General features: G+C 39.1%; 1 protein-coding gene across 1 annotated transcript in view; it reads left to right on the top strand.

Annotated features, from left to right (window-relative positions):
- Positions 1-16,975, top strand: part of MMEL1 (membrane metalloendopeptidase like 1) — a 29,204-nt gene that overhangs the window by 4,775 nt on the left and 7,454 nt on the right. Inside the window, exons 3-18 of the mRNA XM_084300251.1 lie at positions 2,600-2,659; positions 3,445-3,606; positions 3,995-4,075; positions 4,482-4,577; positions 5,177-5,295; positions 5,960-6,025; positions 8,265-8,399; positions 8,916-9,005; positions 9,588-9,724; positions 10,220-10,313; positions 10,558-10,686; positions 10,957-11,055; positions 11,628-11,711; positions 11,964-12,067; positions 14,528-14,586; positions 16,687-16,806. Coding sequence (XP_084156377.1) covers positions 2,600-2,659; positions 3,445-3,606; positions 3,995-4,075; positions 4,482-4,577; positions 5,177-5,295; positions 5,960-6,025; positions 8,265-8,399; positions 8,916-9,005; positions 9,588-9,724; positions 10,220-10,313; positions 10,558-10,686; positions 10,957-11,055; positions 11,628-11,711; positions 11,964-12,067; positions 14,528-14,586; positions 16,687-16,806 — 1,635 coding nt within the window. The remainder of the gene's footprint in view (positions 1-2,599; positions 2,660-3,444; positions 3,607-3,994; positions 4,076-4,481; positions 4,578-5,176; positions 5,296-5,959; positions 6,026-8,264; positions 8,400-8,915; positions 9,006-9,587; positions 9,725-10,219; positions 10,314-10,557; positions 10,687-10,956; positions 11,056-11,627; positions 11,712-11,963; positions 12,068-14,527; positions 14,587-16,686; positions 16,807-16,975) is intronic.

Genomic DNA, 16,975 nt, shown 5'->3' on the forward strand with positions numbered 1-16,975 from the left:
GTATATGTAGTGCTGCTCTGTGGCTTCGTGTAAAGTCACGTTAAGATAATGGGATTCTTCACAGTGAATTCAGTGGGGTCTGAAGCATGCACCAGCTCTGACATTTTTCTGGTGAGCAGTTGGCCTCTGAAGTTGTCTGGAGTGCTTATTTTCTTCTTTCTGGAGCAGCCCCACAGCTAAGTTCCTTTTATTTAGCTCTGTTAAAACTTACCCTCCCTTATCAGTTCTCCAATGGTGCTCTGCCAGCCTGGAGGTGAGGAGTGCCTTAAGTCTGCAGCAGGATCTCTGGCTCTTCTCTGCTGAAAAGAAAACTATTTTCAGAGCACAAGCGTGACTTTGTGAAGCAAAGGCAAGAGTAATGCTGAATTCTGTCAGCCATTGAAGAACCTGGTACTGTACAGAGCAGTTGCAGTGCTGAAATCTTTGTCCCATTTGTGTTTGTCTGACTTCCCTCTTGGATTGTTTTAGAAGGAATGCCCAACAAAGGGCATCTCAGAAGAAAAAAAGTGGTAAATTTGAATGATTAATTTTTTTAAAAAGTTGTAAGAAATTAGATCCTAGACGAAGTTGGCTGGGGGAAAAGCCAAATGGGAATTAAGGTTTGATAGGAGAAGAGCCAAGCGTTGATTCCCCACAAGCCCTTCCAGTGATGTGTGTACTTTCTGTGCAGCAGGGGGAACGTGGGATTCAGAGCTCAGCGTACTGATTTTCCTCTGCTACAAATCACTGTCTTCATGCCTTAAATTAGTATCAAATGTGAGTTCACGCCCCACTGGTAGGATTTTCTGTTCAGAAGTTTCCTACCCTGGCTCTTTACATCCTGCCAGATGCCCGTTTTGTTACAGCTGTGTCTGGGCTGTGTAGAACATCAGCCTGTAAGCTGGCCTTCCCACCTCTGTGCTCACAGCAGGCTTTGTCATCATGAGAACGGGAGGCTCTGTCATGGCTCAACGTGGCACTAACGTTTAACCAGAAAAATACGTAGAGAAGTGATAAAATCATAGAATCTGAGTTGGAAAGGACCTACAAGGATCATCGAGTCTAACTCCTGATATCTATATTTATACTGAGAACTTGAGCAGGTGGTTGCTTGTGGTTTTGTCAACCAAAAGGTTTGTTGCTTGTGGTTTTCTCAAATGAAGCAAGTTGAGAAAAACGAGATGTTAGGAGGTACATTTTACATTTGTTTTTAGTTGTTTGAGGTTCGAAAGGTGCAATTGCCAGAGCCTTGGTAAAGTGAACAAAGGCTCCACAAATACCTTGTGGAAGAAAACGGGGCAGCGTTGGCCATATCTCAGAGTCAGGCTGGCTTGCTTCTTTGTCAGGCATGGTAGCGAGGCATAAGAGACAGCTGATAAAACAACAAAGGAACCACTTTTAGAAGTAAGCTGAGAGCCCCTCACCAGCCATTTCTAATTATTTGTTTTCATGGCCGAGTTTCAGAGCTCTGTGTGCGTAACCAAGGCTTCAAAAACAGATTTGGCTTCCCTGCTTATGTATCTCAATTACATTTCCACGATCACAAGAGCTTCTTGAATGAGGGGAGTTAGAATCTTGCTGAAAGCAGCTGGATTCCAGAAACTGAAGGTAGATGTCGTGAGATTATATTAAAGGGAAAAACTTCAATTAAAAACAGGCTTCAGCTGAGTCCCGTCCTATCCCATCCTTGAGAAACAATGGAAGAAATACAGCATACTCAATGCAGTTCTCCTTCCCACCTTACCCAGTAGTATTTCTCCTCTAGGAGAATTTCAGAACGGCTTTGAACTACTAACTTTTCCCTAGAGATATCCTCCCCCCAGAAGTACCCTCGGCTTTTAACTATATATTTTATTAGAGGGTTGAGGAAACTCCAGAAATTGTGCTTGCCTCATCTAGTAGCAAAGTGCTAAACCCCTCCATGTGAAGCTTCATATTGTTATAGATATTTTGCTCATCCCATGTTCAGATTGGTAGACACTAAACTATTATAAGGCATGTGGTTATTCTAATGCAGATCTACTCCCACGCAGCACAACAGCACTCAGCTGAACCCTGAATATTACATTCCCAATCACAGTGGGGGGCTTTTTATGTTGCTTCCACTGATGAACTTCAAAGCCCTCTTTTCTTCCCTACTGTTTTATTTCTATCTGAATTACTGTAATCTTGTTTGCTCTCATGTAAAACACTTGTTTTCCTTGGAAGAAATTTGAGTAACTTTTCTGCAAACAACCTAGTCCAAGGATAAAAAAGTGTTTTAAAACATGGCAAATTCTGTTGGAAAGTCAGGGTGTCAGGTTTTTGTTTTCACATCAAGAAGCTCTGTATCACTGCCATCAGACTTATAGCAGTACATTTACTACAGCGCAGCAAGCAGCGAGAGCTAGGCACTGCTCCAGTTCCTGCTCACTGACATTAGCAGTGCGTAGGTTTTTGTGGAGCTTCACTTGAAGAGGTCTTCACTAAGAGATGTCTTTACTGTTGATACCTTTTGCTGACACATAGTGTTCACTTGCTCTAAAACTAAACAGACCTGTTATGAAGGTTGGGCTGCTGGTGAATGACATTGGTAGCAATTTACAACTAATTGTCTGCTTTCCTGTTTCTCTTCCTCCAGGCACACACTATGGCACCAATTCAGGCAACATATGTACCACACCTGGATGTGTTACAGCAGGTAATGAGTCGTACTGGGAATAATACTTGCAGAAGTGGTGTTTTACAAATTGTTAATCCTATCCAATCTGAATAAACAGTAGTGCAGGCTTTAAGATTGGAGAAGGTTAAAAGAAATGAAACTCTTTCTGTCAAAGGCAGTGAGTACAGCATCCTCAAACAGTTCCATGTGTAAAGGGAAGGAACACAACTACTGTTCTTTTTCCATTATATGCTTTGTCATCATTTAATATCATTTATAAGGTGGTTGTACAGTAAGATTTCTGTTGTGGTCGTCAGTTCTCTGGACACGAAGACGTGGCTTTACCAACATAGTCTGTATCTATGACATATCCAAAATTCCCTTAGATCTAATTCTCTATGAAAGAGAGTGTATTGTACACAGGGGGCTATTCACCTTATTATCTTGAACATCTACTGAAATACCTCCATTATATACAATCAAGAGAGGTAAGACCACAATAGAGATGTTCAGTTATCCCCTGGAAACACTGGATTCATAGGTAGAGACCTAACCTAGGGCTTCAGGCTGCACATGCCTGTAAGGCCCTGTGCTGTAGGAGAATTATCATTCTGTCATTCAGAGGCTCCTTCTGTAAAGCACTATAATTGCAGTGCAGATGTCTGCCATCAGATGCTTCTTTGCATTTTTAAATAGAGAATTAGATCCTTTGAGTCATAATACATGATAAGCAGCATAAGAAAGATGCCTTTCTACCAATCTTCAGTAGTCCCAGAAATTACTGAGCAGTCTGTGGAACTCAACTCTCCTATTTTGATACCTAGCTGCTAGAATAATTCAGAATATGGACACAACAGCTGACCCTTGCAAGGATTTCTATCAGTATGCTTGTGGTGGCTGGCTGAACCGGCATGTTATCCCAGAAACTAGCTCCAGATACAGCATTTTTGACATCCTGAGAGACGAACTGGAGATCATCTTAAAAGGTAGGAGTGAGCCTTCTCTACCCTTCCATTTCACTTCAGATATTGTTTACAGTACACTATAGAGAAAGTGTAGATTGTGATTTTTTTCCCCTCTAGTCCTTTAATCTGTCTCTGACTACATCCATTTAGTGATAACATGCTGTTCCCATTAAAAAAATGGCCATAGGTGATTTGGTACTAACTTCAAAGGCAGACGGACAAGCTGTGTGCATGTCCTTCTTCCTGACACTTTTTTCCTTTAATAGCTCCTTTAAAGAGCACTCTAGTTTAATAGTAATTGAAGCCTAAGGTAACAGATATTTATCATAGCCCTGAATTCTCAGTGATTTCTATGAAAAGATCAAAGTTTTCCAGTGCAAAAATCTCACTGCAGTGGTTCCTTCCCCAGGTGTGTTGGAGACTTCAGATCAAGGGGACAGAGAAGCATTTCAGAAAGCTAAGATACTTTACAAGTCATGCATGAATGAGAGTGAGTCCCTTTTTCTTCTGTTCTCCTGTTCAGTACCAGGCATACAACTTGAGCAAAAGTCTAGTGTTCTTGCGTGGATAGTAAATCATTCAGATGAACACAGATGCCTTCACACATTGCACAGATACTGGTTACCAACCTCCCATATGCAAAGCTTCTCCTTCTGAGTGCAAAAGTGCATCTTATTTAATTTTTTTCCAAAGCCATTCAGTCAGAATCTGTACATATTTCTGCTACGTTTATGAAGACCAATGTAGAAAACAGATTTTTGGTATCTCTTATTTTCTACTATGACAGATTCAGTGTCAGATTTAAACTGGTAGAAGAAAAGTAGGTAATAGTCCTTTCTCCATCCCTCCTCCCACAGCTCTCCAAAACAATGTAGTAATTGTTTTTTCTGTCTCAGGTCTTATAGAGCAGCGAGATTCATTGCCTCTGCTAGAGGTCTTAACAATGGTTGGAGATTGGCCAGTGGCTTCTGCAGACTGGAATGACACCAAAGGTAATTCTGAGCCCAAAAGAGTTCAGTAGCACTAAGTCTGAATAAGATACTGCACTAAGGTGACAGCCTGTCCTTGATACTCTGACTTTTGCTCACAAAGAAAAAATTAAAGTGTAGGATGTAATGCATACACATTTGGCATGCAGTGATCTGTAAAGTACTTTAAATTAAAATACCCATATTGTAAGATCTCATTCATGAACACTGGACATTTTAAGGCATGGTTAGGAAACCTACGGGACCAACGTGAAAAATGAAAACAAAAAAAGCTATACAACTAATCTGTGTTCTAATACTTGCATACTAATTAGAGATTGAAGCATAATACCCTAATTAGTCAAGGTCATGATGATTTATATTGTGCATATATTGCAATATACAAATTAATCAGCTGCTGATTAATAATCACCAAGATAGGTAGGACCAGTGAGAATACTGCCTAGCTATTCGTAACCCCTGTAGGGATGTCCTGTGCAAATATTCTCACTTGATTTCCAGTCTGTTTCTAAACAATTTCAGCAGTAGCCTTGCAGAGACTACAATTTTAATCAGTCCTAAGATAGTGATAAATAATGCACATTTTCCCTTTCATGTCACAGAACCGGGCTGGAGCATGGAAGAGAAACTCTCCATAATGAACTCCAGATTTAACAAACGTGTCCTCATTGACATGTTTGTATGGAATGATGACCGGGATTCCAGCAGACACATTATTTATGTAAGAAAAATATTTCAGGGAATTATTTATGTACAGCAGAATTATAATACAGTTATTTGCCCTACATACAGATTAGCTTTCCATACGTCATATACTCAACTGACAAAATTTATGCAGTGGTTCTGTACCCTCAAGTGGCTGATACGTCTCAAAGTTATATTGAGAAACATTTTGTGGTACCATAAATTGTTTTTGTTTCAGCTAAGTAAATGGACCTTTGCTGATTTACAACACTTAAGAATTGAAAATGCTTGTGACTTGCAAAATGATTATTAGGTTTAATGTAAAGCAGGAAACCACGTGTTTAAGGTAGAAGCGTAAATAATATTTCAGAACTCACTTGAGTATTCTTATGCATGAATTCTAGCCCTCAAGCTTCTTTTCTAAGTTGTTTAAGCTTATTCTTATATATCAATGACTACTTAAAGATTTTGCTCAATAACCCTTGTTAAACATCCATCCTGTTGTCATTTAGAAATTCAGAGACAGAAGTTGTGTCTTCCATCCCGGTTTCTAGAAAACTGAAGTTCTTTACTGTTTGGTAGAAGCATATTGTTGGCCATTCCAACATTGGATGGCATGTGCAGCATTTCATGTTGTCTTTCAAGGACAACACCAGTTCCAGTTCATCCCTAACTAAATACATGTATATGATTTCTTTCAGATTGACCAACCTAGTTTAGGAATGCCATCAAGAGATTACTACTTTAATGGAGGCAACTATCAAAGGGTAAGTACTCCTTGTGATTTATTTACTATGTGCTACTAAAGTAATATCATTAATTATTCCCATATTTCAGAAACCTCAAATACATTAATCTTCATGTTATGCAACAGACTGACATTCACAGCTACTTTTTTTCTACTTATGCCAAAGTTCCATTAAACTTACAAATGTACTGAACAATTATATAAACACCAAGCCCCCCCAGAACCAGCTAACTCACATGGCCTTCTTCTGGTCTGTGTGAACAAAATACAATTGTATCTTATAACTTTAAAGTCTCTAATTTTGAAAGATAGGTTCACATTTTAGTGCTTATATCTTCTAAAACCACTGGTTCTGGCTACTGCTAAAGAAGGTACTAGAAAGTGGGTTATAAATATGATCTAGTGTGACAATTCTCCCATATTTGAGCATACAACGCCACAAAATGACTGTTATTGAACACCAAAATATTCAAAAGTTTACGCTCATTGAGAGAAAAACAGTTTTTACAGCAACAGCAACATTAAGGGATACTCATCTGGTAAGAATCTGCTGCCACTTCCTTCCTCCCCACCCTCCCACCTTTCCCCAAAATTACATTAAAGTTGTGAAAGAGTAAGTTCTAGCTGCTCTTCCTTGTAGGCACTCAGGGTGAAAGTGTGAGGTTCTGTAAGAACTTAGTAAGCTGGGGCAAACACTCCGATAATTTGTTTCCAGGCTGAAAATACTGCTTCAGTACTTTTTATTCTGTCAATTATGTCATACTTGCAGAGAGGATTTGCAACCTAACATCAAACTAGTTTTCTTAACATGAATGGAAGGGTATAGAGAAAAAAAAAAAAAAAAACAATCAGCATTTCAGACTGTATAGTTGCTTGAAAGACAGATTAAAAAAAAAAAAAACAAGATCAGTTTGATTAGTTTTCTTCTGATTTCATTGTACTGGAATATAGTTCCATATATAATACAGTCTAAAACACAGCCCTGTGAAATTTTCAGGAGGTTGTTTTTCCACACCTTCTGGCCAGCTTTATAAACTGTCAACTTCTGTTAATCTGTCTCAATTCCCACATGGTTGTGTTGGGAACTATAGAGGGCTGTTCTGAAGTTTGCTGTTAGCTTTTGGAACTAGGATTCTGTTCTACAGGTTTCACCTATGTAGTAACAGTTACGTTAGGAAAGAAGGATATTTATGCATCACTACACAGAATTAAGATTTGAAACAACTTGGGGTAGAAAGACAGGTATAATATACACTGATAATCTTAATTTAGTAAAAGAAAACTCAATATTTAAAGTAGCTTTAATTTGAGGCTATAAAGAAGAACTATGGCTGTATTTTTAATTTTTATGAATAAGGAGGAGAAACGACCCCTTTTTATTTGCTATTTAACAGCTCACTTCCCACAAACAATGAACCAAACTGATGACCCAAACTCCCTCTCTGCTTAGTCCAGCATCTTTTGGCAAGACTCCTACTGAGGCCTGTGGGAGTCCAGCCTGATTAAGGCTTCAGCATTCAGCCTAAAAACACAAGCCATTATCATGTAAGTGCCCAGACTCAATTTCACAACAGTTATTTATCTGGTTTCCAAGGTCTATGTAGGAAGAAAAGTATGCAAGAATAATAGGTAACGTTAAGCTTTCTTCTATCAAAGACATGTACTAAGCAGTCAAATATCTTTATAGGGAACACTCTGAGAAATAACTCACAGCCAGACCTTCCTACATGTATTACAAATAAAGTAAAGGTATCACTGGGAACCATCTGAGAGAGCTTTTCTTTCAGGCAGTAAAACCAGAGTTTGAAGAATTTACAGTATTACTTCCAGAGAACTTAAATCTTCCGTGTTTACCTTTACCTAGTGCTTTGTCTAGTTAGGGATCACTAATTCCCACGTTGTGACTTAAGGCACAGGGCTTTCTCCTTGCTCAAGTAGAAATTCTAACCTCAGACTTTACTTCCTTATATGCTGTAACTCTAGAAAGTGCTTCTTTTATGTGTTTTGAGATTCAACTGCACTGCAAAGTATTCCAGGGTGAGGTAAGGTCCTAGGTTTTGCAGTAGTATCCATTACATTAAAGAAAAAAGTGGGTGTAGAAGGTTTCTTTGGAGACCATAGCAGAGGATGTGGCCACTGGGCCAAACTTCTTCCACAGCAGACTCTGTAAAGCTAAAATAATTGTTTGCTGAATGAGGAATGACAGACAGCTAATCTCTTCTTTATGACTCCATACACACACTATTCCTTGCATGTAGGTGAGAGAAGCTTACCTGCAGTTCATGATCACTATTGCTAAAATGATCCGAGAAGACAAGAACGTATCTAAAGATGATTTGCTTGTCCAAGAGGAAATGACAAAGGTCATGGAGCTTGAAACAGAGATTGCAAATGTGAGTACAGAAATCAAGAAGTTCTCAGGATGTTTGGGTTGGGGTGAGGCAGAAGTGTCTCACCGTATTTTGTAGCAGCTTGACACAGCACAAAACTCATGGCCAAGAGGAAAAGGAGGGGGGCAAGAGACTTTGTGCTGTGATCAGCCCAGAAACCAGAGCCTCTGCGTGTATAATTACATCCATTGTAGACACTGCTACCCTGCCTGCTCTAACCCTAACCATACTTATTTTTGGAAGTCTCCTAAAGCAGGATAATCTATGTTCTGCTGAGCTGCAATAAGATAACCCCAGAGCTATCTTCCTTGGTGTTGTAGACTCTTAAAAGCTTGGCTGTTCATGCTAATGATGCATTATTTAGAGGGACCTGAGTTGCTATACTGAAGCATAGAAGCATTCATTTCCAAAAGAAATTTGTTTTTCTTCTCAGTACTATTTAAGTGTGCCTATGTGCACATGCATACATGCAACTTCAACCATTGACACTTCTAGTAATAATCTTGTGATTGTCTTCAGGCAACTACCCCAGCAGAAGAAAGGCACGATGTAACCTTGTTATACAACAAAATGACCTTAAAAGAACTACAGGATAAGTTTGCATTGAACGTAAGTGTTTAACAGGCAGTCTACAACTTTCAGCCTCCTATTATTACTATGTAAACTGGAAATAGCTATTTGAATTTGTCAGTGATGCAACAAGAAGTATAAAATGTGCATTCTTAATGTTATTTTCAGAGTCTTATAAAGCATTTTTCTCCTGATCAACACTACAGATGAAGTATTTGCTGTATTTTCTGTCTCTAGATTAATAATGGTTATTACCTACTTGGTGTAAAGATAAAAACATGTACCTCAAAGTACTTCATATAAGAAGGTGAACTGCATCTTTGGTTCAGACATTCTAAAACAAATTCTGGAAAAAAAAAAAAAAAAAAGATCAAGCCCCAAACAATCAGTCAAAATAAGGTTAAATCTAGACCATATATTAGAAAAATTTACTAACAGCAACTGAACCTCAGCATTGCTGGAGCAGGAAACAAGGATCTGTATATCCAGCAGACCCTTTCTTGTGATTTTGTTAGCTCTGCTGCCAACACTAGAACATTCCATACCATGGACTGTAGAAACTCTGGACAGTTACTAAGGCACGTAAACACCTGGCATGAGTATGTCTTCCTCTCTGCCTAGGAATTTAACTGGACCTTCTTCATCCAAGGTGTCATGTCTTCAGTAAGCGTTCAGGTTGACCCCGAAGAAGAGGTGGTTGTATATGGCATGCCCTACCTACAAGAGCTAAAGGCAATTATCTCAAAGTACTCAGCAAGGTAAAAAGAAATGGAAATACCGAAAACAGTCACAGAAATATTGTGGAAACTGATTATTGGGCCCACTTGCTAATTCTGCCAGACTTGCTCTTAAAAGATTCAGAGGGCTTCACTATGAAATATGAGAAGTGTCTTCTAAGGTCCAAGGGTCCCAAAGTACTGTGGTAGTAGGTATCTCTTTGGCTCGTGTGCTTGGGAGAGGGTTTAAATAGGAAGAAATATGACATGGGCTTTAGCTTGTTACACTCTTGTTGGGAGGATGGGGCAGGGAGAGAAGAAAAATAAATCCCTGAACAGACCAGAGAGCACAGTGCTCAGTCTGGATGCTTCTAGAGTTAGCCAGCCTGTTAAATAAGAACAATCACTTGTAGATGTTCTGAAACTGATGACTGGCAATCACAAACTTCCTCATCAAAATTTAGTGCAGACAGTCAGAGGGGAACTTTATGTTACTTTTTACAAGAGATTAACTTCAGCTTTGCTTTCCCTGCACAGCACCATCCAGAACTACCTCATTTGGCGACTCATAATTGATCGAGTCAGCAGTTTGAGTCGGCGTTTCAAGGATGCACGGGCAAACTACAGGAAGGTATTTCCTCTCTTCCTAAAGAGACTATAGAGCATAGTACTGGCAGAGAGTTCCCCATTCACTAAGTACAGTTTTGCCAACACAAAGACATTGTTATATCATATAAAACACAAAACAAATCTGAGAACAATCACGATAGAAACCTTTGTCTCAGGTTAGCCCCCTCATTAGGCAGCAATTTGGCAGAGGATTTTGAATAAAAGATGTGTAGGCAGAATTGATCCTGTGGTGTTTCAAATTCTAGGCACTTTATGGGACAACACTGGAAGAAGCCCGCTGGAGGGAATGTGTGAGTTATGTCAACAACAACATGGAGAATGCAGTGGGAGCAATGTATGTCAGGGAGACATTTGCTGGTGAGAGCAAGAGGATGGTATGTAGTTTTACCCTTTTGTACTGTTGTACCCCCAGTGACCATTCCCCTCCATCTGATCTCCCAGCTTGGTTTATCTGGTAAAGAGATCCGTCAGCCAAGAATTAGAAAGCATAAGAACTCATTTGTAATACTGTTTTTAATGTGAAGTATCATAATTTAGAACACAATTTGGGAGAAGTCAGCTTTCAGTAGGAAACCTTTCATCACCTTTGCTGTGGCTAGGAAAAATAAGACGTAAATAACTTTTTTTTTTACTGCCTCTTTTAGGTCCGAGATTTAATAGATAAGATTCGTGAAGTGTTCATTGAGACATTAGATGAGTTACAGTGGATGGATGAGGCATCTAAAGAGAAAGCTCGTGAGAAGGTCAGAGAAAACAAGAAACTTCTGTATCCCTTCATGAATATGAAATCTTTGGAATTTTGTTGCATCACTATTCCCAGTTCCTCTGCAAATGAGAGGAGAAAATTTTACTGTTCACTATCCTGTTATCCATTATCCTATTCCATTGTGCCTTTCTTTTTAATCCTTTACTAGTTCACACACATTTTGTTTCCTTTAATGAGTCTTGTGAACCACATTATAAGTAAAGAGAGAAGATAACACCCAATGCATCAGCTACAGTGACAGCTGAATACAACGCAGACCCCAAAGGAAAGTTGTCATTGATTTTAGGACTATCAGTGCTGTTGCAATACCAAGAAAGCACTAGGTGAGGGTTAAGCTCAATCCCTGTCAGATAGTGCTATAGGGTCTGCAAGTCTACCACAATGGCGGGAGGAGAGGGAGGCTTTGTTTCACATTTAAAAAAAACACCTCGCTATGCAAAAGGGTGTATCTGAAGACTGTTTTCAGCCATTTTTATCCAAATTCTTACACACAAGGGGGCAATGAAAAAAATGAATCAAATGAGGAAAAAGTAAACTCTTTTCTTCTAGGCAATGGCAATTAAAGAACAGATTGGCTACCCAGATTATATTTTGGAAGATCACAATGAAAAACTAGATCAGGAATATGCCAATGTAAGTATGCTGTATGTACCTCCATATAAAAGCCTACAATTATTTTCTAACCATTTGGTGTACTTGTGCCTATGTAACTTATTTCCAAGTGGCTAGAAAGCATTGATTGCATTGAGCATTTTATAATCATTAGCTCTTTGCATGCAGTTATCACTTAACTTGCATTCAAAACACTTCAGAAGATACATTCATTGGCACAAGGAATTCCTCATTCAGCACAGCTCACTGATACAGAGATATCTGTTTCTTCAGCTAAACTTCAGCGAGCACAGTTACTTTGAAAACATCCTAGAAAATCTGAGAGCTGGAGCCCAAAAAAGCTTGAGAAAACTTCGAGAGAGAGTTGACCAAGATATGTAAGTTTCAAGACTACATACACAATCTTAAATCCTGGAATAACAGTTATCATGTTTTAGTCATATGCTGTGGATAAGTGAAAATGTTTATATTTGAGATCTTGTAAGTTATTTCCTGGAATTAAACAAGTAGTTCATTGCTTCTTGTAGTAGGAGCTCATTCAGTTCTCTTGGAATCTCACTAATGAATCTGAATGCAAAGCAGCTTGATGAAGGATTAAAGCTACTTAACACAAAAGCAGTGACAGATCTTTCTGGTGACTCAGCAAGGAGGAGAGGAGATAAGTAGTGTTGGAATCTCCAAAATAAGCAATTAGAGGAAAGAGAAGCTTGAAGTATTCTGGCCAGAATTCTGTTGGAAATATGCTCTGTCTTAAGGAAGTTGAAGACCAGATCCAGTTAACGCCTACTTCCAAGCTGATAACTTCACACTACACTTAGTAAGGTAAAAGTGTATTTTTCAGATACTTCCTGTCATAAGTACAGGCTTGGCTGCTTCATGATTCCTTCTTTTACTCATTAAGGCATCCAAGTAAATCTCAGGTCTCGTGCCTGTATTGCCCTGGCTGTTACCTCATAGTTCTCTAGTCTTAGACAAATCCTCAGATTGGTGCTCATCTCAAAAAAAAAAAATCAAATACAAGTAGCATGTTTATAAGGTATTATATAAAATACATTATTTACAGCAACAAATGCACTAGAATATGACCCAGTTTCCAGAGCTCTGAGCTAACCAATCTGAACTTTTAATAGTCCATTTGGCTTCCTGAGCTACACAGCTCCAATACAGTTACTTGGCAAAGCTGCTGCCGAATGCATTAGCAACAGAGACAATTAGAATGCAAGGCTGAAGTAAGGAAGCTAATACCAAATTGATGTGTTGTTCACTAGCGGGCTTCCAGCCTGTGTGATGCTGGAAGAGAAAAGGAAACAACACATCTTGACCAAACGTAAACCAACAGTTATTAATAAGCAAACAAAAGACTCTCCAAAGGGAAGCGCAGGTCAAGTTAATCATCGCAAAGTCTATTAATACTTTTCCTATCTCTCTTCCTGTGAGGTAGTTTATAACTCAAAACAAGAGCAGACAATGCAGACACTTAGAAGTAAATTACTGATGAATAATTCACCAAGGAGGTTTTTTAAGCAGAGTTTTTTTAAATGCTTCCTCATTACTTGATTGCATCAATCCTGGGGCTCTTCATAGCAAGAATTCTTGCAGAGGACTGATTTTCTTCATCCACAAACTGTGTTACAGATCACTGCTGCCTTTTGCAGTCTGTCTACAGAGACTGTTAGCGCTTCAGCAAGAATTCCCCACACCCCTGCTCATTCTAAGTGTTGTTGAAGACACATTTGCCTTTTCAACAATTAATGCATTGGGCCTTCTTTGCCTCCCTGTTTGGCAATATACAAAATACCAATAATTTGTACTTTTTTACCCAACCTACAGTTTTCTAGTGACATCAACCCGGAGTCTTGAAAGGTTTTCCCAAGGAGACAAAACTACTTCCACTCCAGCTCACCATTCCATTAAACCAAATGAGTGTGTGTAACTGACAATGTTGATGCTACTTTGTTAAATCTAATGATCAGTTAGTAAGTCAGTGCTCATAGTTAGATTTCCTTTTCAGAGCAGCCCAGTAGTTACATCAAGGTAACGGTAAATATAGCAACTATTGGCACCACAAGAAACTGTAGGGATGAGAAATGTGGAAAGAGGAATGTCTGAGGCTGACGCTGCTAAACACTTTCCATGAGCTCATGGATCCAACTGTTACTGCATTGGTCAGTAAAGCAGGCTGACTAGAAGTGTACATCAGGTAGAAGACATGGAGGGATGGGCAGAAGGGAAGAAATACAAAGAATAAAAAAAGCTGTCAAGCTATTGGGAATATTTTCCAGGAGCAGCTTTCTTCAAGCAAGAATTACTTAAAGTTAGTACTCATTGTCATTATCTATAAAATATTGGACTCCGAAGGCAGACATTTGCAAATCTGGAGTCAGATATGCAATGAGTGCGATTGTTCAGTTTTAATTAATTTTTTTTCAACAGATAAGTTTTGTCTTAACTTCTCATTTGGAGTATCTGCCTTCTGCTGCTTAAAACATCATCTATATGCTAATTTTCTTTTTAATGCAATACTTCTCATTTCCTCTTAAACTCAGAGTGTTAAAGTGACCTAGTAAACAGCCACCACGCTTCACCCCAGTGTAGCTGTTCAACATTCAAGAGCAAATGCGTTTCTCACTTCAACTTGGTATTCTTCTGAGTGAAAGATGCCAATGAGTGAGAGTTCAGGTATTTCCTCATATAATTATTTCTTGACAAGTGCGTGTAGTGGCAGCCTTCTTCCCTACCTCAATCTTTTTCTTACATGTCAGTCTGCATTTTTGACTGATCAGTAAGAAGAATGTTTATAGTTGGTGACTAACTTTGTGTGCAACATTTATTTTTAGATGGATAATCGGGGCTGCGGTGGTCAATGCTTTCTATTCCCCCAATCGGAACCAGATAGGTAGGTTTACAACAATTTTACGCAGCTGTATGGACCTAATTAACCATTTATTGCTCCACAACAGTGCATGTCAGCTGTCTAGAGGTAAACCTGCCTCTGCCTTTGAGGAAATTCTGGGCAAGATAGACAGGCTGTTCTTTTCAAAATGTTGTTTTGTTGATGAATATTCAACTCCCCACCACACATGCACACTTGGCAGGCACAGTTCATATACTGCAATTGGAACAGCCTTATGTTTGAAAGCCTGAGACAGTAACTGCTACTATGTGAGTGCCAGCTTCAGCAACCAGAGTGCTCATAGCATATTCTGGGCTGTTTCTACTCATGTTTCCACATTCCTGATAAACACAAGGGCAGCTTTCCAGTTTGTTTTCTGTACAGACAGTACAGAAATAGTTTTGCTAAGGAGTATAATAGACTAAAGAAAGCTGCCTCAGCTTAATGTGATGTTAGGTCCGAGATACTTTGGAGAGTTGCTAGCCTGACCTCTCTTGTTCATAGCAGACAAGAAGATCCTCAGCTGTAAGACTTACTGAACTTGTCTGGCTCCATGTACTCCCCAGTTCCTGCAGGTGGCCAGAAGTCCAGGTTAAGCCTAGAGATACAGCAGTCTTTGCTGAACTCTGAGCACCTCACACAGGCAAGGAGCTTGGTCATTTCTGTTATGTAGTGGTAATCTGAATTTCCAGGGCTCCAAGAGCTTCTATTGTTAAGTACTGTCAAATAGTATAAGAGAAATATCTGTGCCTTTCTTGAGCAGACAAAATCTGTATCTTTTTTGAAGGACAGGATAAAACCACAGTCAAAAGGAAAGATTTAGATAATTTCTAAAGGTAGAAACAACCAAAGCACTCATTGTTTAGTCCTGTAGCCTCATCATAAAAGACTAATTCCTATTTACACAGCTTAAACTTACCTTCATGTTGTAGGCATGGTAAAGCTGAGACCAGTCAGTCCTTCAGCCTCGGTAGCATGCTCCTGCAGCCTGCTGATCCAGACCATCTTAGAGCAAAAGGTGTATTTGCTCTCAGGCTCCCCATTTATCCACACTGTTTTTATTCTGATAGTAATCAGCTGTGAGCCAGCGTTCCCGCAGTGAACTCGGGCCTTGAAGAAGTCTTTTTCCTCTACAGCTTTGTTCTTGTAAGCAATGTGGAAGTAACTGGCTTAATTTGAAGATGGATATTCAAGGCAAATCCCAGCACAGCTGCCTGCAATAGCATAGATGTCCATTAAAGCCTATTTCTTTATATCTCCAGTTTGAGGAAACTAATTTTCCACACTACTTTCAGTCTCTTGCTTCTGCCTTACTACAGCCTGTCCTATATATTTCTCCTCAAAAACGCATGGATAGAAAATTCTATGTGGTCAGAAAGGCTCGTGACTTTGAATGAAGTATTTGCCATATAATTACAGTATTTCAGTTTTTATAGAATGTCTCACTAGAATGGAGTGCTTACAGTCTTAATTCTTCTAGAAGCATGTATGTCTTTCATTTTACATACACGGGAAAAAGACTAAATCTACTGATTCTATATGAGGCTTCAGTAGACTGAAGAAGGATATGCCTCCTGCTGCCCTCCTCCTCCTCCTCCCCAGGCTGACATGTAAGCACACTCAGAGGTTTGGAGGTTACTGCTGTGTATGTTTTACACACTGAGTGTTGTCAGTAATCAGCATATGATTGCTAACCTTTCTTCAGCAAAAGTAAATCAATGAAATAACCATTAGTTCCCCTGTAAAATGTCTCTAAAGCACAAACTGTACCTATCTCCAAACTACAGTTGCTAAAAGTTTTGTTCTTGATTGGTGGGAGCATACGTTATAGATCAAATTAGGCTAATGTTGAAATGTAAATGATGGTTCTCAAACGAGGAGATACTGACATTGCAGATGTGCTAAATTAAACCTTTATTAACTTGTCATTTTCCATTTATCTAGTGGGAAGTAAATTCACATGGGGAGGCAAGACGGTGTTTCTAATAATTTTATATTTTAGGTTCTTTCCTGACCCTTAAACCAAATAACCACTCAGTTTGCAAAATATGCAAAAATAAAAGCTATTCTATAGCATCTTCTTCTCTCTTCCCCTTGTTGTAGTTTTTCCTGCTGGGATTCTACAGCCTCCATTCTTCAGCAAACACCAACCACAAGCCCTGAACTTTGGAGGAATCGGGATGGTTATTGGGCATGAGATTACTCATGGCTTTGATGACAACGGTGAGAAGATATTTCAGAAAACATTCTTTCAGTTGCGCTCATTACATTGTAAAAAATTGAAGTTACACTGCTGTGACTGAAGGATCTATGCATACTATATATGTACCTGCTCAGTAACTATCTGGTACCCACACAAGCACGCTATAAGTGTTCTGTTGAGCATATTGCA

This window comes from Netta rufina (assembly GCF_964035555.1).
Source record: "Netta rufina genome assembly, chromosome: 22".
Taxonomy (NCBI): domain Eukaryota; kingdom Metazoa; phylum Chordata; class Aves; order Anseriformes; family Anatidae; genus Netta; species Netta rufina.